This window comes from Syngnathoides biaculeatus, chromosome 15, assembly GCF_019802595.1.
Source record: "Syngnathoides biaculeatus isolate LvHL_M chromosome 15, ASM1980259v1, whole genome shotgun sequence".
NCBI classification, from domain to species: domain Eukaryota; kingdom Metazoa; phylum Chordata; class Actinopteri; order Syngnathiformes; family Syngnathidae; genus Syngnathoides; species Syngnathoides biaculeatus.
This window is the reverse complement of record NC_084654.1, coordinates 24,156,777-24,183,059: the sequence shown is the minus strand read 5'-3', so window position 1 is coordinate 24,183,059 and position 26,283 is coordinate 24,156,777. Positions and strand designations below refer to the sequence as shown.

Sequence of the window (26,283 nt, the reverse complement as noted above, 5' to 3'; positions counted from 1 at the left end):
CTCCATATTTCGTGTTTAAACATGGTGGGGATGTTGTATTACTCATTAATTTTCGCTATTTGCGTTAAGACGTGGTCCGAAATAGCGAGGGGTTCACCGCCGTTCCGATTTTCTCCGCAGTCTAAAGCCTCCGGAGAAGCATCTGGTCCGACTGGGCTCTTTCCATGACAAAGCGCGTTGTTTGCGGCGCTCGTATAGCGAGCGGGCCCTTTCCCGACCCTGATGGTGCTTGAGCCGAATGCGGCAGCTAACAGAGAAAGCGGGAGCCCCGTCTCACTTCCGCCTCCTCTCGTGGAAAAGATCTAAGAACAGGGATAAAAAGTGGGTCGGGGGGGGGGGGGGGAGCTTTAAGAGGGTAAGAGCGTCGTCGTGATGCCTCCTTCCGTATTCCCGGGGTCATCGATATTCCTGAGCAGCGTCGCACGGGAAGCGTGGAGCACGTAATAAAGGGCAAGAGGCTCGCCACCGCAAATAACTTTCCCGGGGACCGTCCGGAACCTTTCGGCGACGCTTGACCGACGAGAGCCGATTACGGCGGCTGGAGAGCGATTGACTCCCCGCCACTCGTGTCGAAGCGGAGGGACTGCGGTGCAGCGCCAGTGGTGTCCAGTAGGGGGTCTGCGAGAACAGGGTGGGAGGGGTGTAAATGGACTTAATGATGCAACTAAGAGGCTCCAAAAAATATTGTATATTTTACACAGCATAGAGATGTGTTTTAAAAAAAAAAAAAAAAAAAAAATGCCAAATTTGAATGAATAATCTTAATAATATGAAACCATGGATGTAATGTGAAGTGTGTGTGTCAGGGTGCAAAATTAGTGTGTGCAGCCCTGTAGGCTAGCATGTGGGTATTTTATTTCATTGAATACTGAAGTAATTATTTGTACAACAACATTGTGCTTTTACTCGTCATATTTTTCTAAAGTATCTGTTTTCTTGAGTACATTTTGTGGCTGTTGTACGCACCTCGGTGAGGGATAAATGCCGGTAAATTCGAAATGAAGTTGCTGCAATAAAAAAAGGCCCCTTGATAAGATAACAGTTCAGGTTGCATTAGACAAAACTGCAGATTTGAAGGTTTTCGGGGACGTGGATGAAAACCGCAACACTGAAAGGCGGAAATCTGATCTGACAACAACCCAAAAAAAAAAACCTCTAACGTTGGCATCCATGAAGTGGAAGTAGTGGAGCCGAGAGAAATGCTACCAAATGAAGTACAGTAAGGAAGTATTTGTACTCCATTGGCGGAGGGCAGGGGAGGTCTCGGGCTTGTCGGTGGGGGCTAAGTGTCTCATCAGCATCCAGCTCAGGTGCTGGCGGGCCCACGCTCAAACTATACCCCGACTTGATTGTAATTGCTTGAATTCCGCTCCCGCTGCTTCCCCGCTGCCGCATTTAACTCCACACAGCCCGGCGGCGGCGGCGGCGTGGAGCAGCTGACTTGTTGTGTGGGAAGGGGGGGGGTGTCTGTCCGCTTCGCTCTATCCCTAGCACGCGGCGGCACATGGGGGGCACAGGTGCACCGCAACAACTTCACCGCATCCCTCGCGGCGCGCGATGGCACGGCGGACGCAATTGGGCTCGGGATCCGAATGCGGAAATGTTGCCCCCTCGCCGAGCACCCTGAAAGCCACTTGATGTGCAAAAAAAAAAAAGTGGGACTCGTGCCCTCAAAGTTATTGGGGAAAATCTTTTGAGAAGTGCAACCAAAGCTCCCAGACTGTCATGAGTGGAAAAGGGGCTTTGTTTTGGGGAGTAAATAAATCAAGGAAAATAAAAATAAAGAGTCGTCACCATCGGGGTCAAATAGAATGTCACTCATTTCCTCATCTTTTTTTCCGTTCAAATTTATGAAGTTCAAGTTCTCGTTTTACTCTAAAATGAAAGCACGGAACAACCTATTCAAGTTACAGAAGAAATCCTGGCGTTATTTTACAAACAAAAAATGTATTTGTAAACCTTGTCTGTTGCCATAATTTTGCTTTCACGCTTTCAGTCAAAAGTTTTACTACAAACCAATTTTTTTCCTTTTTTCTCTACTTTTTGTTAATTGAATTTCAAGTGTTTCAAGTCCAACGATTTGCTTGAAATGGCACAAACTAAGAGGTTGAAGAAAAAAAAAAATAGGCAAGGTTACTCCAAACAAAACATTCCAAATGATACAAAAAGGCTCATTGAGTGTTCATACAAGGAAAGGTGATGTAACATTGTCGTAAACAAGTCCGTTTTTCAACTTTTTGGGAAGGTTTTGCATGCATTAAATGCAAAATGAATGAATATTTGCAGAAAAAAAGGCGTTACACAAGCAAGATTTTTTTGGGGCCGATAGCGAGTTTAAAAAAAAAAAAATATCGATCACAAGATGGAGCGATGACTATTTATATGACCTGTTCCTTCACTGTATACGCTCGTGTACTTGATTGTTCAAAAATATATATTTACAATGATCAGAATCAGCTTCGTTTGTCTCCAGTAGTTGGCGCCGCCCTAGTATAACGTACATGTTGAGTACGAAGAACAAAACAAATGAACGAACAAGAACAAAGGACAATAAACGGTTAATTAACAGGCAACTTATTTTTTTTTTTCCTTATAATAACTCACAGTTATGCAAGGATGCGGAGCACTTAGAGGGCCCGTTAGAGCGACATTCCAGTCCAGTTCAGTCCAGTGCGGTGATAATTGTGCAAGACTTGAGTGTGTGTGTGTGTGTGTTTATGGCCAATAAAAATGGCTAAATAGATTTTTGAGGGAATAAAAAAAACAACATTAAACTTTGGACCTTGCGCTCATGTACGGACACGTTCATAATTACGCAGTCAAGCAATGTAAGCATTCGGCCTCTATAACCATCCTTTTGTTTTGCGTCATTTTGTAACGAACAAGAACACAAATGAATCACTTCCTCCCACAGCACAAAAGGCAAGGCTGAAAATTACTGATGGGGGGGGGGGGGGTAAGGGGGAAAAAATGATTTTCCAGCAGCTACAAAAAGAAACCTTTGCAGGGTTAAGCTAAAAAAGTTAGCCTGTGGCGCTCCTCACCTTGCGATAATGGGCCTGCCTGTAATGAAGAACAGGCTTGTTGCCAACAGGTGGTCTCTTAAAAAAAAAAAAAAGACCAGCGGTGCAGCACTCAGGATGATGGGGAAGGAAAAGGGGGCTGGCGGCGGAGGTGGGTGGAAAAACTGCAACGGCAAAATGTGTCAGAATCTAATGTTCCGCCCAGTGAAAAGCCTGTTTTCTGTCTTTTGTTCCACCCGCTCGAGATTCAGCCTTGTTCGGCATTGTTCGCAGGCTCAAACGAGCAACAGTCTTTTTTTTGACACCGAGCCACCGGCTGAATAAAGACTGGAGCTGACTAGTCACAGGAAAGAGCTTTCTCTCTGGAGGGCTTGGAGCCCATTAAGAGTTGCCAAGATATGAATAGATATGAATCCTCTCTGGCGACCTCACCGAGGGGAGAAAAAAAAAAAAAAAAATCCAAAAGAGGGGCATTGGGGGTGGGGGGTGACAAGGAACACCTCTGTGTCTTTTGAGTGAGGTTCCTAAAGGACTTGGTGAGACATGAGGCTGATTGACAGGCGGGAATTAGTCCCGAGTCAATGCGGAAGTGGATGCTTTGTTAGCGCGAAAAAGACAAACGGCGCCCGCGTGACCTCGGAGACGCGCTCGGGTTTCCGCGCGTTCGCAAAGAGGGAAAAAGTTGCTGTGAAGGACAAGCGCGCACCCTTCAAATTAAACGTGAGGATCTTTTCAGGGTCCATGACTTCCAAGTCACGCTACAACTTTATCCCCCCCCCCCCCCCTTGAGTGACATTCCGACTTTTTTCTTCCATTCTTCCAATCGAAGAAGCCCAGACTTTTCCCTTGTCCAGTTCTTCAAAGGGGGAGGTCCCGAGGCATTCCCAGACCAGCTGAGGGACACTTTCTCCAGAGAGGCCCGGACCACCTCGTCTGGCTCCTCCTACATGTGAGGGTTCAGCTTCTTCGAAAGGATTTGAGCGACCTGAACCACCTTACAGCCGCCTCAACAATCGAGGCTCGGAACACGGACCGCATAGAACCAAGGTCAAAATTCTGTCAGTGGGAAGTGAAGCTCTTCCCGACAGGGGACACGCACAATAGGTTTGGACCTTCAGGTCTGGACCAGCTTGTTCCCAATCATCGAAGCCCTCAGATCACTAGTTACTTAGTGATCAGTTGATAGCGCCGTCCCTCACTTCACCCAAGCGTGAAAAACATCCCGCCTCAAGTCCATTGAAACAGTCGCAGTCGCTCTTTGAATAGAGACCTCGGGTTCCTGGTGTTAAGTACGCATGCGGGCAGACTTCCGCTAGAACACGACGTGCCTTTGGGACACTTCGTGATGGCCGCAGACGTCCGAAAGCAAAGCGACACTCTGGGTCCAATTAGGGGGACGCTCCTCCCGATCGCACCTTTCCGGGTTTTACTGTCACTGAAGTCCCCCAGCAGAATGAGAGAGTCCCAGGGGGGTTCCGCTCCAGCTACACCTCCGGGACTCCAAAACGGTCGGGTCCTCTGAGTTGATTTTTGCCGGACAGCCACAAACAACACTATACACGACATGTTAGGATGCGATTCTGATAATACAATCAAAGATTTTATGTCTACACACACATACATATGGTATTTTTTTGTGTACAGTTTCAAATCTTACACGTAGCGCAAATAACACTTTCGCGGTAACTCGTAACATTATTCGCTCGAGAGTCTCAGTCGCTAGCTGTGACCTTCTATAACGGGCCGTTGGCACAAATTTCCAGGCCGGTTTGCTGAAGTTCACCGCAGGAGGCCGCAACCCTCGACACGGACTAAAAACAGGCAGGATGAAGATAATGAGATATTTGGCGAGCCACTTGAGGCGGACGCTGTGCTCAATGGGCGCACGATGGGCGGATCCCGGCCGTCGCATACAAGCTTTTGTCCCGGCGCATAATCCATTTGTTACTCTCGGAGCAATTTGTCCTCATTAACCCTCATGGGGGGACTGTGTCTGAGACAAAAGCTCCAGGGGAACAATAAAAAACCTCCAGAGGACAGACCCCCAAATCCATTTGTCAACGTTGCGGCAGCTCAAGTGGTCCCCGCACATTTTGGCCCCCTTGTCGAACATCCACAGAAGGACCCGAGCCAACGGGGGGGGAAAACAAGGTACACCTGAAAGAAACAGGATTATAAAAAAAAAAAAGAGAAAAAGGAAAAGAAACCCCCCATTTTTGTGGTAACAATACAATAGCCTGACAAAAAGACATAAGAATGCAAGTTCTTTTGTCCCGAGGTCACTCCATCAATCACAGAGAAAAATGTGGTGACATGATGGACAAAAAGCAGCTCGGAAGAACCAAACTGCTTACTGTAAAATGGAAAGACTGAAGAATTTAACACCTGTTCGTTGCACATTTTGCTATGCTAACGTTGCCCGAGTGCACTTTTTTAAATAGATTTGTATATGAATCCAGTACAGGAAGAGCAAAAGTGTTTCTCGTTTTTGCCGTGGGCCACATTGTCATTTTTGTTTCCCTCAGAGGGCCGTTATGACAGTGAAACCCAAAAAATGTTGAATCAGCTCATCATATTCTTACATATATCCAAAAATATCAATGGCTAATTAGTTTTGTAATCATGTCAAGGACAATAGTTCCTGTAAAGAGAACTACAAGTGCTTGCAATATCACAACATCCACCCATTATCTGCAACTTTTCCGGGTCGGGTCGCGGGTGAAGTAGCTTCAGCAGGCATACCCAGACTTCCCTTTCCCCAGCCACTTCTTCCAGCTCTTCCGGAGGGATCCCGAAGAGTTCCCAAGCCACACGAGAGACATAGTCTCTCGTCCTCAGAGTCTCTTTCCAGTGGGACATGCCCGGAACACCTCACCAGGGAGGTGTCCGGGAGGCATCTGGATCAGATGCCCCAGCCACCTCATTTAGCTCCTCTCTATGCGGAGGAGTAGCGGCTCGACACTGATCCCCGCCCGGATGACCGAGCTTCTCACTTGTTCTCTAAGGGAGAGCCGGACACCCTGTGGGGGAAACTCATTTCGGCCACTTGTATCCGGGATCTCGTTCTTTCGGTCACGACCCACAGCTCGTGCCCACTCGCGAGGGGAGGATACAAAGTCCGCATCACTGCAGACGCTGCACCGATCCGTCTGTCGATCTCCCGCTCCGTTCTTCCCTCACTCGTGAACAAGACCCCAAGATACTTGGACTCCCCCACTTGGGGAAGTATCTCACCCCCGACCTGGAGACGGCACGTCACCCTTTTCCAACTGAGGACCATAGTCTCAGATTTGGAGGTGCTGATTCTCATCCCAGCCGCTTCACACTCGGCTGCGAATCGCTCCAGTGAGAGATGGAGATCACGGCTTGATGAAGCCAACAGAACCACAACAATATTGATGAAATGGAACAATTTTGTTGCAAATTTTAAGAATAAATTAAGTTGATGTAAATTTATGCGTGTCGCATAAAATGATGTAGCGGGTTAACTCTGGCCCCCAGGCCTTGAGTTTGACACCGGTTTTCTAGTCTTGTCATGCATATTTCAGATTTGACGTGACCTAAATGTTTCAACGCGGCTCTTGTAAGCAGCCACATCTTACCGTGATACGCCAGTTTTGAAATCAATTTTCAGTTTAAAGTTAAGATCGGCTTTTTTTCATGATAGCATTCATTAAAAAAAAAAAAATCCCCAAGTTGTTTTTTCTCGTTAAACACCCATTGAAGACATTTTTGCGTTCCTCCAAATACAGTATATAAGTTAGAAGTGATGAAAATTTCCTCAGACAACAGTTTAAAGCGAAAGTTCCGAGATTCTGCATTCAACTTTTTCACTTTCTCAGTTGAGTGGATTTTTTTTTTGTGGGTGTACTATGAGTGCTAGCTCATAAGCGAACTGGCTAGCAATCTAACAAGTTAGCGAGCTCTCCAGTACGGCCTCAGTTTTGTCTCGAGTGTGCATCCGTCTAACGGCGACGCGTCAGGTAACGCTAACTGTTTACCAGACACAGGGACCGCTTGTGGCCGCATGACTGAACCACAGACGTACTTGACAGACGACTGAAGCCTTGAAATAGGCGGCAGGGGTGACCACCTTGCGGTCTGGTGGCCGTGTAGCGCCGGCCCTGCTCAGGAACACTTTCAAAAGTGTGTTTTAATAAGTTTAAAGTGTGCGGGAGGGGTCAAACTACGAGAGATTTATTAGGAAAGATGTATCTGGTGTCTATATCGCGGGTATTGACCTATTGCAGGTGGGTGTAGAATGTATCGCTAGCAATAAATGCAGGTTTACTGTACCTACTCAAGGCCCACTCTGGACAACATAAGTGGAGTGAAATTGAATAGTAATTCAACCAACAGCACGGCTGAAAACGCCATCAAAAATGAAAACATAATCGACAATTTCGTCGAAGCAGTTGATGGAGACGGCGGCGCAGCGGCGCAGCGGCGGCGGCGGCGCAGCTTTGTTGCCTCTGCGAGATGTTTCGCAAACAAGAGTTGCCATAATCAGGTCATTTGTCATAATGACAACCATTAGCGCTGATCATCAGCGACGCAGCAGTCGGGCACAGAAATCAGGTGGCCTCGCTCAGCTTCCTCCCAATTACACGCTGCGCCGCGTGCGTTTGCGCTAGCTCGCGCACGTTCACTCGCCAGGTTGTTTGATTTTGTCTGCTCGTTTATTAGTCGAATAATCGATAACCAACAACACCGAATTCGAGCACTTCATTTTTTGTGACAAAATAGAACTTGGGAGACAGGAAAACTTCAGGTAGATCAGTACCACGTCGTTTAACATCAATCACGCTCACAAAAAACTTAGTTTGACATGGCAGAATCTAACATGCTCTAAGTGCGTCAATACTTGAAAATTACCAAAAATATATATCTGCAGTGAATTCGAGCCAGAATGGAACTTGGCACAACCTCAAGAGCACCTGGCTGCTCATGTTTATGTAGCATAAAGACTACCATAAAAATGACAAAAACTACAAATAATGCGGTGGAATTGGAATTTAACATGACATGGGAGTATCTGGGTACTCGGGCCTGTTAGTCTCGATGCTAACATATATAGCAAATAGCACGCTAGGCTAATGACTAGCACTGAAATGATTTGAAAACAATGACGTAGTAGCAGAAATGGAACTGAACAAAACAACGTTTAGCAGCTCAATCAATGCTAATTAAAACACTATGTAGCATATGCTAAGTTATTGTATAGCAAAAATGAATGGAATCTAGCTGTTGTTCTATGCTGACATACATTGCATGTACCATATGCTAAGCTAATGATTTAGCTTGGAAATGATCGCCCATCCACACACACATACAAATTTTAGCCGCTCAGATTAGGCACCTTTGACGCTAACGTACAGACTATTAAAAACCATCAGAAAGTCTTTACAGTTCACGCAAAATGAACCACAGGTCCAAGGTTTTAAGGACTAAATCTCATTTTATTTACACACAGGGTATTACACCTAACTTTACAATCACACCAACTTCGGTCAGAGCGGGCACTCCGGTCCGTACGCGGGTCCAAACTCGTTAGCCTTCTTCAGCAAGGCCGCTTTGACGGCACTAATCTTCTCATCCAGCTCAGTCAGACTACAGGCCTGAGGGGCAAAGTCAAGACCAAAATCAGTCCTGCGGCAATTAGGCAGAAAGATCCCAAAAAATGAAAGTGCGGGAAAAATGATATTTATAAATGAACGGATACCTGACCAGGTGATGTCTTCAGTCTCTTATGTGCGAGATTCTACAAAGAAATACAAACATTCGTGATTAGCACAAGTATTTCCTTGGACACTCGTAACCTGGAAAAGTCACGCCAGGACTGTTACGAACCAAGGACCTCCCGTTTGGAACCGGACTGTAGCTTTGTTTCCTTCTCACCCTCTTGAGCAGGTAAACTGCATACTCTCTAGGGTTGAAGTCTGGACCGTGACTTGACCGGTTCAAAAGCTTCCACTTCTGATGTTAGTACGTCATAACCCGAGAAATTCAACAACTCTGTTTGGCAATTTTTTCTTATTTTAGTGCTAAATTGGGAAATTTTGTGAGCCAACTGCGTGGAGCTGCTTGACAACCGCACTCCATTCCCTCCTCAGACATTTTATCCTCCCCCCCCTTCCTAAAAAAACAAACAAAAAAAAAAAAAACAGCACTTGGAGTAGAACGACCGAGTCGGTTGATACAGAAACACTCGACATCTGGGCTCGCGCAAACATGCAGAGAGTCAAAAGCAGCCTGAAGAGCGCGGCGTGCTGCGCTGAGCGACGGCGGCATCGAGAGACGGAGAACAGACGTGATGCGGCTCGTCTCGAGTACGCGTTTGCAAATGCCGTCGCGCGACGCACGCCGGACTCGCTTCTTCCGGCGGGCCGCACCGGATTCCGCTTGCGCTTTTGGCCGCACGTTAAGTCCGGAAAATGCAGTACGTCAAACGTAATATTTTCTCTCGCTACCTTTTTATTTCAGTTTTTATATTACGATGATCATCATAGGTGGTATTTTTCGTCATTGTTCTGCAGTGTACAGTAGTCGACTCAATAATACATTTGAAAACAATACTGTTAAGATACATTTTAACATCAGTAACTTTCATATGAGCATAAACTACAATTTACGTTCAATTGCTGTTGAGGGAGCCAAAATTTTGGGAATAATATTTGCAGTGCATGTGACATCAAAGGGGACTTTTAAAATGTTAAAGATTTACAGGCGAACTAATAAGTTACGACATTGTGGCGCAACAGATGGTGATTATTTTATTTATTCATGCTGGTGGTCGTGAAAATATTTTATTGGGAAATGTGGGTGAAGTGTTTTTCCGTAGACATTTCCCAAGTTTTTGCCAAGCAAGTCGTAAGATTGGCAAGTTGAGTCTGAGATGAGTCAAACGTGACTCAAGCCCCCCGCCCGTGGCATCAGCTGTTCTGCCCCCGCAGGACGGCCGGTGACATGGCACCGCTCCCTCCTCGCCGTAGGAGTGACCTGCTGGCCATTTTTTTTTCTCTTCTTTTCTGGCGGGGGACGAACCATCGACAGAAATCAAAACCGCCTGCGGCTTTTACTGTACGGGTGAAATCAAGTGTGCGCATGTCCTTACCGTGGACTGGAAGTACTCTGGCGAGAGTCCCTCCAACTGCAGGATGCGGTCTTCCAGCTTCTTCAGCCTCTGGTAGACGCTCACGGGAACCGGGCCGGCTGTGGAACTCAAAACCGTCAATCACCTGCTCAGAATTTGGGGTAGAACATACCGAGGATGCCAGTTTTTCAGATAAAATCGATAAGCCCAATTACAAAATCTATTAATTCCAAAGTGTAGGCTGTAAGCGAGAGAATTTCGGCCAGATCGCCGTCCGGCCGGTTACCTGTCGGGAGTTTGAGGTGAGACTCGATGTTGTTAAGGCGTTCCTCGATGGCCGTGTTGCCGCAGTCGCGCGCCGCCGGATCGCCGGCCTCGCCATGGCCTCCCGCGCGGGTCTGCGGTCCGTACGTGTTGACCACCCGTGTGACTGCGGCGAATATTTGTGAAAATGTCAGCTGTTGACCTAGATTAACACGATCTGTACAGTTGCACGTTTCATCTGTTATTTTTAAGAGTAGTCTAAGTGTTGCATCCACCAGAAAAATAAAAAAATGAGACATGAAAGGAGTATCTGCAACACGTGTGCGTTGTTTTGTAATTCATGTTAATCATGAGTTACGTTTTATTCGCACTAATAATGATTACAAAAAAAAAAAATGAAGACCACCTTTCACATGGCTTTTAAATCCAGGATACGGCGTGAAGACAGCATCGGTTCTGGCACAGCTGTCCTCTGCGGAAGGAGAGCAAACGCAGCGCAGGAATAAAAACACAATAACATCGCCGCCGCCGTTGGCGCCTGGGAACAGCGTCATATTTTTGGAGGCCGCTAGCTACTCAAGCTCAGTTCAGCCTGACCTCTCGGCCGCTGGAAATCAGCTCTCTCCCAAACATTGGCAATCTGTGCGCAGGCTCCCACTCCACACCCTGACACATTCAATCCCCCTAACCCACCCCCCACCGCTCGCTCACCCTGATTGCAGTCGATCACGTTGCAGAACTCGCGCACGTTGTTTTCATTGATCTCCATCTGCTTGCGCGCCATAAATGCAGATATCCTGCGCTCGATCTGCGGAGACGACACGCATAACGGCAGGCGATGATGGATCGATAGAGCGTCGAGGGCATCCGCAAAGGAAAATTGTTGCTGCTGTAATGCTAATGTAACGAGGCACGGGGGTGGGGGTGGGGGGGTCGGTTCGGGAGCGCCGCAATTTACATGATGCGGAATGACAATTGCAATTCCAGGTAGGCACAAAACAAGGGCCAGCCCCGCACGGCGTGATGGAATATGAATACTGTTTGCTTGGCTACCAAAATAAATGCACAACAGAATGGGGCCTCTTGTCCTCCATCCACATCCAATCTGAGAGTAATGAGCATCCACTTCATAATCCATCAAGGACCAGGCCCCGCTCTCAAAGCCCTCCAAGCGACGCGGTCTCTCCCGGCCGACCACATCGCTAAAGGACCCACAACCCCCCCCCCCACCCACCCACCCCCGCCCCGCCATCTCCGCTCCCGATTCGCGGGCCCGTGCCGTGTTTTTTTGCGTGTTAATGACGCGATGAACATTCGTAACCGTAACCGACCTCAGACTTGCCGGCGCGGATCTGCACCAGGACGTCGTCGGGGAGGGGCGGCGTCCACGTCGGGTGACGGAGGCCGGACGAGGACGCGGCGTCACGCGGCGCGTCCTTTGTGCTCTCTGGCGACGCGCGACTTGGAGCCTCCGCCAGGGTTTTGAGGCTCTCGGACACCGCCTGGACCAAAGGACGACATCCTGCAATGATTCTACGACAATTGAAGTTTGAAACTATTTGCTTTTGCTAAAAGCATCCGTCAAAATCTTAAAAACCTTTATGGAGTCTGCCTCCTAACCAAACAAAATTGGATATGCGACTTAATCGCTATATAGTGGAAGGGAATTTCATTGTCACTGTCACACATCAGCAATATTACGTTATTTGTAATAAATCAATTTTCAGACCAGGAGAACGTTTTTCATCAATAATTTCCTGAAAAATTATGGCTAATAATTTTGAGCAGCACAACTTATCTCAATGTATCCAAGTTTTTATTTAATTATTAAAAATATCTATTCCAGTGACGCTGGAAGAACAATGAAATGTTCTTCCATTAAATGACAAGGTACAAGAAATTGACGAATACAATTTTTTTTAAAGTGTAAAGAGGTTTAAAAAATAAATAAATAATAATAATAGTTGTACTGTCCAACCAGCTTGTAGTGTACCTGTAGCTTCGTGATGTGTCGCTGTAGACAGTCGTGAGCGTTAGCAGCGTCCGACAAGTGTGGACTTATGGCATCTATGTTGACGTCCACCCTCAAAGCGCCGTCACCTATTTTGAGCTTGGGCACAGTATAAAAGTCAAAAATAAATCATTTAAAAAAAAAAAAAAGACACATTGCCTCAGGTATGTCTTTTGTTTTTATTTGTATTTTTTAAAATAGAATATAATTCAATAACCACTCATTTTTTTATCCTTGTCTGGACTATCAGTGCACATCAGTATGAAGGCATTTTAAATTAAATTAATCCTGATAAAAGTCTAAACAGTTGAACAAATTTTGAACTGAGAATGTTTTAAAAGCAGAGACAAAACTGAAAAATCAAAATGAAACACTTATAAATGCATAGCTCTACCTAATCTATATTCCCCAAAAATATATCAAGTAACGATTAATGCACTTAATAGGTTGTACATTTATTGCATTGATTAATGGGGTCGAGCTGCCCCATCCATTATGGCGGTTGTACATTTATTGCATTGATTAATGGGGTCGAGCTGCCCCATCCATTATGGCGGACGCGGTGACGTAACGCGGCGAGGGCGGAATCCATTCGATGAGGAATCTACCATTACAGTGTCTGCACAGCCAGGCAGACAATCCGTACTCCAGCCCCAAAACGTCGGGCGAATTCTTTAACAAGGAGACTTTGTAAAACTGCGACGACTACTATATGTGGGGAAGCTGGTAAATATGTTTAAATGATTCATTAAGCCACTCTTGGATGATTTGCTGCGAGTGGTGCCGAACAGCAGCGAACGAGAGCGAGCTAGCAAACGGGACCAACTTAGCTAGTTTCCTTGCTAAAAAAAAAAAAAAACAAACACTGAACCAACCTCTCTACCCAAGTCAGCCAGGAGCCGGAGCAGCACACTCATGCAACCCGAATAGCTGCACATTTTGTTTGGATCGGACTCGGTGGTGGGAGAATTCTCCCCGCTCGTCTTCATTGAGTCCGTCATAGCGGCACAATGGGACGGCAACCTGCTCGCTGATTGGCTGGAATACAGGAAGCGATGGCGCAATTGCTTGCGTCACAATTTAGGAGGAATCGAGTGGACACGTTCACGTGACTTTAAATATAAATCGATTAATCAAAAATAGTTTTTTTTACACTTTTAGGCTGTATACAGCTATAAATCTTTTCATGTTATTGAGAACACAAAATTGCAGTATGAGGATGATGATATAGACTGCATGAAATAAATAAACGGGGATTCCTGTTAGAAAAAAGAAAGCGACAAAAAAAATTAAGAAATTCGCCGTGCTTAAATCAAAGTAAATTTGGGATTTAAATATTCTGTATACATAATGCAACTGAGGACAAAACAATGAAAAGTAGCCAGGAATATTTAGAGTAATTTTCCGATCATGTTTCTCACCCCCCCCCCCCCACAAGTCCTTTTAATATGAGAAAATCATTTTAACGTCATTAATAAATGCGGGGTTGCTTTGAATCCAAGTAAGAAATGGCATCACTTGTGTGGGCGGAGCCAAGGACGAAGCGCTTTTAACATTTTGTATGTTTGCAGTGCTCCTGCGACCCTTATGAGGATAAGCGGCTTGGAAAATGGATGGATGGATGTCCTCTTTGGCTCAAAAAGGTAATTGAGTTTGGATTTTGAATGCAGTACATTTTGTTTTCGAACATTTTGGAGTTATTTTTTCAGGCCTTTTAATCTTCCATCCTTTTTAACATCCAACCGCTAAGAGCGATGCTTCAAATGATCTTAAATATTTAATGCTTGCAGCATGTATTAAATGTAAATCTGGCAACTGCTCAGTGAGAAAGGATGAAAAAAAAACAATTCAAAACATGCTTATGAGAGTTAACGTTGCACTTGATAACTCGCAATGTAAAGAATGGCCGTCCTATAATGAGAACATTGTGGTCGAGTGCAGGGCAGACCGGACCACAATGCCGACCCGCGAGTGCGTGTGCGCGCACTTTGAGTGACTGTGGGAAAATCTCTCGCCCTCTTTTCATTTCCTCGTCTTTTCACATAACGGCGGCGGCGGCGAGAGACTGATGAGGGCAACAACAGGAAAATGACAGTTGCGCGCCTCATACGGGCGCGTTCATCATTTTGGGGAGAAGGGGGTCTGAAGACGAGGCCCCCTGGTTTCATTTGTTCTACACCCCCCTCCCCCCCCCCCCTCCCCTGATACGGTAGCGGAACTATAACACTTGACATGGTTTGACACGCTGAGCTACACAAATTAGACAATTACACGATAAAAAAAAAAAATTACATTCATTAAATCTGCCTAACTGGTCTAAAGTCTTTCTGACGTCAGAAATCAGCACACAAGTTGACATAAACTGTGAATGGGAAGGTTCTCGACCAAAATCCGTTCCAGAAAAGGGTTCGAAAAGTGAATTGTTCAAAAACCGAATCGATGTTTCTCATTACAATGAATGGAAAAATAAATAATGCGTTCCAAGCCTTAAAAATGTGCCTTTTTAAAGCATTTTTTAAAAAGCTTTTCCTGATAATAAACTGCAAAGTAGAAGTACATGTATAGTTTAAATACTTGATATAGTAAAATAATTTAAGAAATCTATTTATTTTTTGCTTAAAATGTATGCTTTAGTAGTAGAGTATGTTAGGGTCCGAGTTCACTCCAGCCCCAGCCTTGTAAACTTTTTTTTTATGAACAAAAGTGCAGAATAACTTTAAACAAACAATAATGAGGGGGGCGGGAGCATTTATTTCATTTTTACAAAAAGTAACACACAAAAACGTTTGTAACTCGCGTTAACAAACAAAACAAAAATGCATGTATTTTGTATTTCATTTTTTGTGCACAGCAAAAAAAAAAGTTTCATTTCACGACCAACCAATTGTCACAAAAATGTAAGTATTCTATCACATTTCCTGATTTATCCATTTAAAAAAGGAATCGGAAATTTTAAAAAGGCCACTTTTATGTAAAAAAAAAAAAATCCAAATATTTGGCAACCAGTTTTGCTTGACAGAACAGTATGAAATCTCCAATAAAAATCAAATATCTTTTAATTTTGTGATTTAAAAAAATGCTTTTCTCCCCAAAACATCAATAACATTGTTTGTTTGTTGTTTTGGGGGAGGGGGGGGGGGTTCCCTGATACAGAAACAGATTTTTTTGCTTTTGAACTGCAACTGTTGAAATTTTGCACATATTTGTTTATTTACAATAATTTCTTTCCGTTGTTTTTTTTTATTTATTTGTGTGATGGATATTGAAAAAAGAATTGTCTGTACATTCTTTTAAGCGGGCGGCGCCGATATGGTGACCAATATGAAATATCGCCAGCTTTCATACAGTTTAGATTACTACGACAATAATAAGCCGATTCTTAAAGGCGTTGTCGTCTAAAAGACGATGACGACATTGTTCAAGTGTTGTGTTGCGTATCACGCCGCACTTTCCTCGCATTGAAGCAAGATCCTGTTTAGCTGCAAGTCCCATTTTGATTTAGTGACACCCCCCCCCCCTAAAATAAATAAGATTTTAATACGCCTGCACCTGTCACCTGGCGGCCCGCTGCCTCTATTCATCCTCATTTGCATAACCTCGTTTAGCAGTTCACAAATCAGAGCCATTAGGCGTCGCTCACCGGCGCCGAGGGTTCTAATTTGCCCCTCGCCCGCCTTTTCACAGTCAGCGGGGAAATTGTTGCGCTCGGGAGGCCCCCCGAAAATAAAGGTGCGGGTCCTGCCTTTGATTGTTGATTGTGATGGTAAATGTACAGATGATTAGGACACGTCCCCGCCCCCGCCCGTCTATTGATTTCTTGCCAAAACACAGCAGGCAAGCGATCCCGGGCGACGGTGGGAGCCCGCCGGCGCCGGTGTAGGGGGGGTGGGGGGCTGGGGGGGGACATTGATATACCGGCGACATTGATTAAGACGTGGATCGGTCCTTCAGCACGATGAAGGCGACGCGATGTTTCGGGCGCAGCTCGGTACCGTCAGGCGTCGTGCGCCGTCATCAAACGCGTACGTTGAGCACGATATCGCATCTGAGATCAGGATGAAAAAAAATATACAGTGATGCGAGCAGTTGTCTTTTGGTGGAAATACAGTACAGCCATTGTCTTAGCCGCTTATCCTCACGAGGGTCGTGGGGAGTGCTGGAGCCTTTCCCGGCTGTCAACGGGCAGGAGGCGGGGTACACCCTGAACTGATCGCCAGCCAATCACAGATAGAGACCGACAGTCGCAGTCACAATCTCACCTAGAGGCAATTTAGAGCGTCCAATTAATGTTGCACGTTTTGGGGATGTGGGAGGAAACGGGAGTGCCCACCCGGAGAAAAGCCACGCAGGCACGGGGAGAACATGCAAACTCCACACAGGCGGGTCTAGGATTGAACCCGGGACCTCAGAACTGTCTTCCAGCAGAGCCACCGTGCCATCTTTTCGGTGGAAACGAACTTGCTAAAGGGCAGCAGTCGTCGTCCATTCGAGATCTCGCTGGAGAAGGACGTAAACGTGAACAATGATCAATTATCTTTGATCTGTCACGGACGTTGACTCGCGACTCGGGACTTCTTTTCTGTCCCGAACCTCGTTTCTCCAGAATCTTTGAGAGAACTCGCGTTCGAGGAAAATAAAAATCATCTCTCAAAACCAGTTTCCCTGATCAGCGCAAAATTTGCTGCACGTTGGTCACAACAGGAGGGCCCGAAAAAGTCTCGAGGACCCGAGCCCGAAATTGAAGAAGAAGTCCACCATTTTTGTTTACTTTGTGGGACTCCCACAAGCGACTTTACCCGCATGATTCGGAAACAGATTTTTTTCAATAGGCGGCACAGCTGGGAAAGCGTCGGCCTCACGGTTCCGAGGTACCGGGTTCGATCCCGGCCCCGCCTGTGTGGAGTTTGCATGTTCTTCCTGTGCCTGCGTGGGTTTTCTCCGGGTGTGCACTCGGGTCTCCTCCCACACCCCAAAAACATGCAACATTAATTGGACGCTCTAAATTGCCCATAGGTGTGATTGTCTCCATGTGCCCTGCGATTGGCTGGCGACCAGTTCAGGGTGTACCCTGCCCGTCGACAGCTGGGATAGGCTCTGGCACTCCCCGCGACCCTTGTGAGGATAGGCGGCTAAGAAAATGGATGGATGGATTTTGTCAACAGATGGGCGGCGCTTACTTGTGAAGCGTTTTCACGGGGTTAAAAGTTTGCTTAAAATTTGAGGATTTTTCATGTCAAAAAATTTGGCGCTACAGCCCGTCCTTCGTCGCTTGCTGAATTTATTTCCGATTGGTTTCAATTTAAGTGATTACATTGTTTTTGTCCCCAAATTCCGACAAGATTTATACCAAATCTGACGACGGCCAAATCCACGGAGAAAAATTCCTCGCGTGTTTTTCCACACATGTCCATTTAAATATGATTCTGATTCTGAATACGACCGTCGAAGAACCCGAGAGGAAAAGCCTCGTGCGTCGCGGTTTGCCTCAATCCACCGAAAGTATTTCTAACGGCGTTCCTCGAAGTGCACGCTCGCAATCACTGAGAGCTCCCAAACGTGGGGGGTGGGGGGGGGGGTCCCTTTATTTAGGCGCCGCCGATTTCAACGGGCTGTGAATAGGCCCAGTCAGGAGCCAAAAATATATTTTCAATCTGCATTCAATTTGGCAAAGATGACGGCGAGGAGTAAGCGCGATTCACACCGCTGCAAAGTTGCCGCGGGGCGCGTCGCGAGCCGGCGATCTTTTGGAGGACTTGCGTTTAATTAATCGACAAATCGCCGCGCACTCGTCGTCGTCCTCGTCCTCGTCGTCGCCCGTGTTGTCGCACTTGACGCTCGGCGTGAGGCGCATCCGAAAGATTGCGTTTCAAAATTGCGTAACTCCAGACGGCACAATGGCGCCCGTTGAAAAGATCCAACAGACTGTCGCCGGGGTCATGTCGGACACAAAAAAAAAAAGAAAAAAAAACGTTGACGAGGGTGCGATTCACCAAAGTGCGCCGGGGTCCGTCCGGCTTTTTTTTTTTTCTTTAATACCAATATATTTTATTCTTTCACTTCACTTGAGGATAATTTATTACAAGTGTGCAGAGCAGGTCGGCGTGGGGGTGGGGATTTAGCAGAGTGGTGCTTGAGAATGCTATAGCAACCAACAAGGGGACCTTTGGTAAAAGCAACTGTGCTGCTTGAGTTAAAAAAAAAAATGAAAGAAAAAAAAAAAAAATGAAAAAAAATCATACATGCAGATCATTGCGGCGTAAAAAAAACGGCTTTAAAAGAGCACAATTCAGGGCGCCGTTCCCGGGCAGACAAAATAGATTTAAAGATGAATTCTTCTAGGGGCATTCGACGGGGTTTCCGATGATATAAAAAGTCTACACACCCCTGTTCAAAGGCATTTTTTTCCCCCTCAGATGTATGATTTTCAAAACTTTTTTTTTCAGAGAGGGATGTAAAAAGATGATATCTTTTTAGCGTTACGTCTCGTGGTTAATATGTCAGTACACACACCCCGCCATTGTTTTTTTTTTTTTTTTTTTTTGGGGGGGGGGTTAAGCTTCTTTCTATATCCCCCCCCCCACTCCAAAGGCCAGACATATAAAAAAGACGAGAAACTGTTGTCATGCCATAAGCAGCCAGTACTTGCTCGAAATTCCCGCAGCCGTGTGGGTCTTCAAACACTTGCGGGGGCTTTCCGTTCGGTTCCAACTGGGGGGTCCGGGGGTCAGCTCCACGAACCCATTCACCGCCAGTCCTCCGTGTTAACGGAGACGTTAGCCGTCAAATTTGAATCCGCTCGTGCCGTTCCGTCAGCCGGTTCAGCTTCGCAGTAGACACGTTGCACTTTTATCTTCTATTTTTGAAATGTGAAAAGATCCAAAACTTTGGACATCGTGCGATATCGCAAAAAAACTGCACAATATAGAGGAGGAAATGCAGAATTTAAAACTCTTTGATACAGTGCGATCGCAAAAAGCGGAGGTCAAGATGGCAAAGTCTCCATCCACCAAATGTTATATTTGGCATAATTGAGCTCAAATGACAACTTCAAGGGCGTTTTTCTGTACATTTTGTTCATTTTTATGTATTTAATAAAAACATGCAAAATGTATTTTTCAAGAGTTTTAATGCAGAAGAATCAGAGTTAACGCTGAAATGCGAATTCCGATCTGCAAGTGTTGTACTTTGTTTGTGAATGTGCTGTCCAGTTGAGGGGGTGATGGGGGACGGGGGGGGGGGGGGGGGGGGGTTATATTTTCAAATCTTGTCTAATCCATTAAGCTCCCCTCCATGCAAGACGGGCCTTCTTGGCCTTGTCTCCACAAATTGCTTTTAATGAACACCTAATTCATGGAAATAGACTGTCAAAGCAAACAAGCATTGTAATTGATTTGTGGGAGGGGAGAGGGGGGGGGGGTGGCAGAGACCGACCCCAGCCTACCCTAACACCGCCTTCCCCCCTTTGTCCGGGGGGGGGGGGGCTCTATTGATTAGCGCCTGTGTGTATCGCCGCGCATGTGTTTGGCTTCATTAAGAGATAACGGCTTCCTGATTACTTCTATCCCCGGCTTTAATGTCGCTTAATGTCTACTTTGTTCCCGTGTCATGTCGGAGGCCAGCAAGAATAATGAGAGCGTGTGGGTGGGCCGGGGAGGGAGCGGGGGGCCGGCGAAGGGCTGCTAGTGGGGGGGGGGGGGGGGGGGGCTTGGCGGTGTAAGGGTTAGAAAGGCAGAACCTGAATGTCTTCAGGTCTTCAGCGTGTGGTCTGCCAAAGTCGCTCAAAGTCCACTTCTGGAGCCGTGAGGGTTGATAAAGTGTGCTGTACTTCGCGGAGAATATTTGGATCCCCGAATGTCACAATTAGTTTTTCAAAAAGCAGGAAAAGCAACAATTTATAATCATAAAAATCTTCTTTTTTTTTTTTTTGGGGTGGAGGGAGAATGAAACTCGCATCTTGGTACGTTCATCGTCAAGTATGCAACTGAAAAACAACACAACTCAAATTTTACAATTTTTTTTACATTTTTTTTGGACAGTAAAAATGTATTCTTGCTTCTTTTTTTTGAATGCCAAAATGCAAACAAACAAAATGTGGAGATTCCATGGAAGTAAAAATGCGCCGCCGGGATTTGAATTTGAAATGTAAAGTGATCACATTTTCGATAGTTGCATTTCGATGTTAACAATTCAACTGGTTGCTGATGGTGTAGTGGTTCACACGCCTGCCCTTGGTGCGGGCAGCATGCGATCAATTCCCGCTCAGTTGGCGGTGTCTATCTCCCCTGCGACTGACTGGCGACCAGTTCAGGGTGCAGTCTGCTTTTTCGCCTGAAGCTAGCTGGGATAGGCTCCAACTTTTCTATGACCCTTGTGAGGATAAGCGGCTTGGGTAATGACATGACAATTCAACTGGCTCCAATTCGTTGTCTAAAATTCACCGTCTGTGTCGCCAGGCAGGGTTACATCAGGCCAGAACCGAACCGCCAATGGCAGTTACGCTTTCTTAGTCACATGACGTCGCATAGTAAGAAAGGGTGACTGTGATTGGCTGGCTGTTCGGTTCTGACCTGAAGTAACCCTGCCTGGCGGCACAGGCGGTGAATTTCAGACAGCGAATTGTAGCCGGTTGAATTGTTAACGTTGAAAAGTTACACCGAAATATGACAATTGAAAATGTGATGACTTTACATTTCAAATTCAAATACTAGCGGCAGATATTTTTCCATAATATTCCTACTTTTCAGTGGTTATGACTTTTTTTTTCAGTGCGTTGAAAAACACATATCGCCACATTTTGTGGCGTTTTATTCATCTCGAGGTGTCGTCCCCCCCCCCCCCAAATGTCCATCAAACGACGAATTGAAGGGCCTCCAAGGAACCTTCAAGGTTCCGCCGTGTCTTTTCAAGGGATATTCAATATTTTTCAGCGTTTTTATCCATTCGTGCAGGTACAATCACCATTTTTTTAGCAGTTGAAAGTGAATGTTAAACTTCCTCCTTTGAAAACACTTGAAAAAGTTGTTCTTTTGCGCAGGGGGGGGGGGCGGCGTTAACACCCCCCCCCCCCCGCAGCTTGTCGACTTCCGTTCACCGAGCCTGTAAATTGACCACATTTAAGAAAAGCGCGCGTCCTACTGAGCAATTGGAAAAGCGCGCAGTGACAATCGCGTCTAAAAGGAGACGGCGGGGGCGTCGCGCGCTCCAATTGCACGTTAGCTAATTGTTAATTGAGGCGGCTGCCAGAGGCTAATTGCGCCGGCCGCCGCCGCCATTTGCATGATGGACCGGCCACCTGCCTGCAGCCGCTGCCAGGGCAAACTATATAATTAGGCGAGCCCCCTCGCCCCCCGCCCTCCCTTGACTGTCGCCCCTTTTGTGTCACATGAATTCCTCCTAATGACATATTTCATTAAGGCAATGGAGGGAGGAGGAGGTGTGTGTGGTGGGGGGCGGGGGGGCTTGGGGGGGTGGTGGGGGTCAAACATCACCCCCACCTAATCCCCTGCAAGCTGTAGAAGAAAATATGTGAAGTCTCAACAGGTCCTAATAATGCGCGGGACCCTATTTACCTCGAACGTGGGGGGGGGGGGGGGGTCCGCTCGGGGGTTAAACGGACGTTTGCGCCGATCGTGACGGCGGTCCGGCCCGACCTTATTAAGCTGTCATATTTCGGGTGGGGGGCGGGGGGGGGGGGTGGATCTTGATTGCGTATTGTGAGCGCGTCGTTCACTGATGTGTGAGAAACCTGCAGCCCGTGGGCCGGTTTCGGCCCCCTCAGAGGAACTGAGGTCCATTCATTTTTCATCCACTCGCGACGTGCCGCCTGCGGACGACGTCGTGGGAAAATGAAATCCCGTGCGAGTAATGTGCCAAAATGTAATCGACAATCGACACCGTTTGTCATTTAAAGTCGACTTTTGTTGCTGCGGTTGTAGTGTACTGCGTCGTGCTGTTTCCATAAAAGATGAATATCATGTCGTAAAATCATGTTACATTTACTACATTTCATGAAATGAAAATTCATTTCAATGAAGCACTTTTTAAACGATAACATTACAGTCAATTACATGAATCCTGCGCATCAATGAATTATTGAACTCATATTTTCTTAACTGGTTTCTCAACTTTATATGAATTATGATATTTAATGTATTTTTGTGTTTCACTAACGTAACAAAAGGTCGAAAACTTTTTGCTTTTCGTGTTGGCTTTGGGCACCCGCCAAGGAAGTCGCAACATTTGGCTTATTTTCCGTCTGACACTAATTTGCAGCCGAGGCGATCGGACGCGGTTTGTCGCCCGAATGGGGTCCGTCCCCAGCTGCGGTTTGTCGCCCGAAGGGGGTCCGTCCCCAGCTGCGGATTGTCGCCCGAAAGGGGTTCGCCTCCGACTGCACTTTGTCGCCCGGACGGGGTCCGTCCCCGGCCGCGGTCTGTCGCCCGAACGGGGTTCATCATCGGGTGCGGTCTGTCGCCCGAACGGGGTCCGTCCCCGGCCGCGGTCTGTCGCCCGAACGGGGTCCGTCCCCGGCCGTCGACTGAAACGCGCTTTAGCGCATTCCGTCGCAGCAGACGTGCCGTCGTCTCCGCGGGAGCCCGAGAGAGAAGGCGTCGCACTTAACCCGGTTTGTCACGGCTCGTCGGCCCCCAATGGACCCCCGACTGCGACCTTTCCCGGGGGGGGCTCGCCTGCACGTTTGAGCGGAACGCACGCTTGTGGTGTCTGCGCGTGCTAATTGCTCGCAATTGATTGCATTTGCGCTTATTGGCGCCGACTCCTCTTCCTCGACTCGGTCTCAGTCTGGGTTAGTTCGGGGTTGTAGAACCGGTTTCAGGTCGGACTTTGGAGTGTTTCAAGCAAGGCTTGATTAAGGTTTCAGATTACGCTTTGGAGTGCAAGTGTGGCTTTGGGTTTCTTGACCTAAAAGTGGCTGTGAGGACTTTCCTACCTTCCTTTTCTCTCTCCCTCTTCACATTTCCCTTCATTATTTCCTTCCTTCCTTCCTTCCTTCCTTCCTTACTTCCTTGCATCCTCCCAGGAAGATCTGTGCATTTGGCCCAGCGTGAGCTAGAAGTCTTTCCAGAAGCATCGTCGAAAACTCGAGCCGGACGATCTTTTGCACGCTGGCAGAACTTCGGGCGCACGCCTGGTGCATTTGGAGGAGAAGAAGAATTACCACCGAAGAAGAGAAAAATTACTCGCGTAGACGTGAGCGGCGAAGCTTGACTACAAACAAGTGTGAAAGTATGAGTAGTTTTACTTTATTTTACTTCAAATATACGGTAGATGGAAAACAAGCGTGACAATAATCAGAGCACAGGAAATGGCGCTCAGCTGCGACATGAATTTTACTTAGCAGACGATAACATCGGTAGCATGTAGCACATCCGAGGCTAATCCGTTTTTTTGCCTGTGCGGGGCAGATTGTCAAAATATCGAAATGAGACTTACGTAAACGTCCGCCTGTGCGACACGGACAAGCCGCAAGATGTGTGCAACAGCGAGGCCGGTCCGAGGGCACACGCGACACCACGATCGACGACGCCAGCGTTGGCGTAGCTGGGAGTAAAGAAGCGGCACTCGGTTAGCTTCGGGCGGCGGCAGCTTGCAGCAATTTGATGGTGCGGGCGGCATTCGTGCTCAAACGAACAATTTTCTCGCCTGAATTGCGCGACACAAGAGTTGAGTACAAGTTTGCAGACACATTTGGGGAGTTCATTGGCGCTCCGCGGTCAAACTCGGCCTGGCCGTAACGATGAACAGCCGCTTGTCAAAGTCATTTACTCGGATTTTCCACAAGTTTCCAAAGGAATTAGTGAAGAAACGCACATTTTGCAAGCTAACTGGCTTTTAACTTTCAAGAGCCAGCTGTTGAAAATTGTTTGTAGGATTTTCTAAGCCCTTGCGACAAAAGTAGTGAGGGAAAAACGGGACGTTTTGGAAATGGCCTAAAAAAAAAAAAAAAAAAGGTTGAGTCGTTCCCAAATCCAGCACTTTAACCCCAAAGAGACAAATATCCGTTCCCCAAAAAAGTATTTGATTGCGCCCCAAGTTTGCTACGGAATTTGTAGAAGGGGAAAAAAAAGTAACAAGCTCTTTGTTCATACATAAAATCCAGCGCCATACCTCGAAAAAAGCAGTAATTCGCAAGGATTGGGTCAAATTTGCTTGACTCTTCTTCCAAATTGGCTTGCTCATCAACAGAATCAGAATCGGAATCAGTTAGTGATTAGCTTTGCTGTTAGCGTAGCCTGCGTTGCTACAACTTTAAATCAGTTGGCTTTTCGTCAATTCTGCATGAACATTATTCAAAAAGCGATATTATATTTTTGGGGGACGGTCAGGTTTTGTCAGAAAACAATTACTCGACAATCACATGATAGTGTTATAATTGTAGTTCTGAAAACAAAATAAACATTGAGCAAAAGTATTATTTTATTTTAATGTCATGGCTTTATTTGTATTCTTTTTGGATTTAAAAAAAAAAAAAAAGACATGTGGCAATATTCAGGTTTTCCATCTTTTGATCAATCAATCTAATCTAATTAGTAAATGGGTGTCAAACCAGCAGAGTGGGGGTCACATCCGGCCTTCCAAATAAGTTTGTGGAGCGTGAAATGAATATTACATGAGTTTTGTTCAAATCTGAGCCAAAATTTCAAATCATTTCTATTGTTTTTTTTATTTGTGTGTTCCCAAATGCCGTTTCAATAATTTCAAAAATACGTGGATAAACTTTAATCCTCTGACTTCTGATTTGAAATGTAGTTATTCATCCATTTGATAATGATGCCATTAAACATTTTTCTACTTTTACTGTCATCGGAAGCCTTTGAGGGGAAACTCTACCGACAACGCGGCTGCAACCAAAAATATTTGACACCCTTGATTTTTAGTACAATTTTTTTTCTTTCAAAAATGTGGATTGTGCCACATGGAGAAATTATTAGTAAAATAAAAATGAAAGGACTGAGTTATTATTATTTTTTTTTAACCCAAAATCTATGCATGAAAGGCTTGTATTGGGCAGTGGTGTCCAAAATGAGCCCCGGGGGCCATTGGTGGCCAGCCTTCCATTTTTTTCAGTGGCCCCTCAGTGTAGACTGAAATAAACATTTGCCACGGCCCATGTTGCTTCCTTCCATTTTCCTACACGATTTACTTTCTGCATTAGCTAGCAAGACAGGAGAAGAGAAGAAGAAGAAGAAATTCATCCCTCACTTCCTCATTTTCAACCAATCGCACGCCATTCGGTGAGTCTAAATGCTCCTGCTTTGCTACCAAACACAACCGGTCGTCCTGCAAAATCTTTTGACTTTTTGCTTTGTCACCTCGCTGGTTTTAAACATATACAGTAAATATCTTTAAATATAGTTATTATAGCTTTACCTAGAAAACACAGCTGGATCGCTTTAGTGTGTTAATTAAATAAAAGCTGGTAAAAGTGCCGCCCCCTCCATTTTTCCATATGCGGCCAGCCCTGGCACAGTGCCATTGAAATTAAAATGGTGAAATTGAGGCAAGATTTGAAAAGTGGATCGATGGCGGCAACGAGGCCAAGTTGTGATTAGGAGTCAGCAAAAAAAAAAAAAAAAGTGCCGTCGTGCTTATGAGTCAGCTGGGCAGGGCGGTCATTTTGCACCCGGAGAATGCGGCGACGCGGAATTGGAAAGCTATTTCCAACCTGAAATTACACGACCCGCCGCCAGCCGCGTTGCCTGGCAACCACATTGTTAGGTGGGGGGAGAGTGACTGACGACCCCCCCCCCCACCCCCCGCCCAAACACACCCTCCCCTTCGTCATTATTACAGCTTTGTGGTCAGATCGTGGAAAAACTAAATTGTGCCCCCCCCCCATATGTATGTGTATATATATATATATATATATATAT

At 46.2% G+C, this 26,283-nt stretch overlaps 1 protein-coding gene and 1 long non-coding RNA gene across 7 annotated transcripts in view; one reads left to right on the top strand and one right to left on the bottom strand.

Annotated features, from left to right (window-relative positions):
- Window positions 1-26,236, top strand: part of LOC133513040 (uncharacterized) — a 49,024-nt gene extending 22,788 nt beyond the window's left edge. For 4 of the 5 annotated variants that reach the window (XR_009798379.1, XR_009798376.1, XR_009798378.1 and 1 more), the window contains exons 3-4: window positions 13,963-14,034; window positions 25,566-26,236. This is a non-coding gene — a long non-coding RNA (uncharacterized LOC133513040). Of the gene's footprint in view, window positions 1-10,810; window positions 10,949-13,962; window positions 14,035-25,565 lie in introns of those variants that run through there. The other variant, XR_009798377.1, reaches the window with a different exon arrangement.
- mbip (MAP3K12 binding inhibitory protein 1) lies at window positions 127-13,457 on the bottom strand. 2 transcript variants are annotated; one of them, XM_061843294.1, is made up of 9 exons: window positions 13,267-13,457; window positions 12,374-12,490; window positions 11,712-11,882; window positions 11,092-11,188; window positions 10,787-10,852; window positions 10,403-10,546; window positions 10,138-10,235; window positions 8,746-8,784; window positions 127-8,641 (listed from the first exon to the last, which is right to left on the bottom strand). In XM_061843294.1, the coding sequence occupies exons 1-9, from the start codon at window positions 13,390-13,392 to the stop codon at window positions 8,534-8,536; spliced, it is 966 nt and encodes a 321-aa protein (XP_061699278.1). In that variant the 5' UTR covers window positions 13,393-13,457; the 3' UTR covers window positions 127-8,533. The 2 variants fall into 2 exon arrangements, with proteins under 2 accessions (XP_061699278.1, XP_061699279.1); XM_061843295.1 differs by lacking the exons at window positions 127-8,641; window positions 8,746-8,784 and adding an exon at window positions 8,802-10,051.
- Window positions 26,237-26,283: the final 47 nt, after the last annotated feature.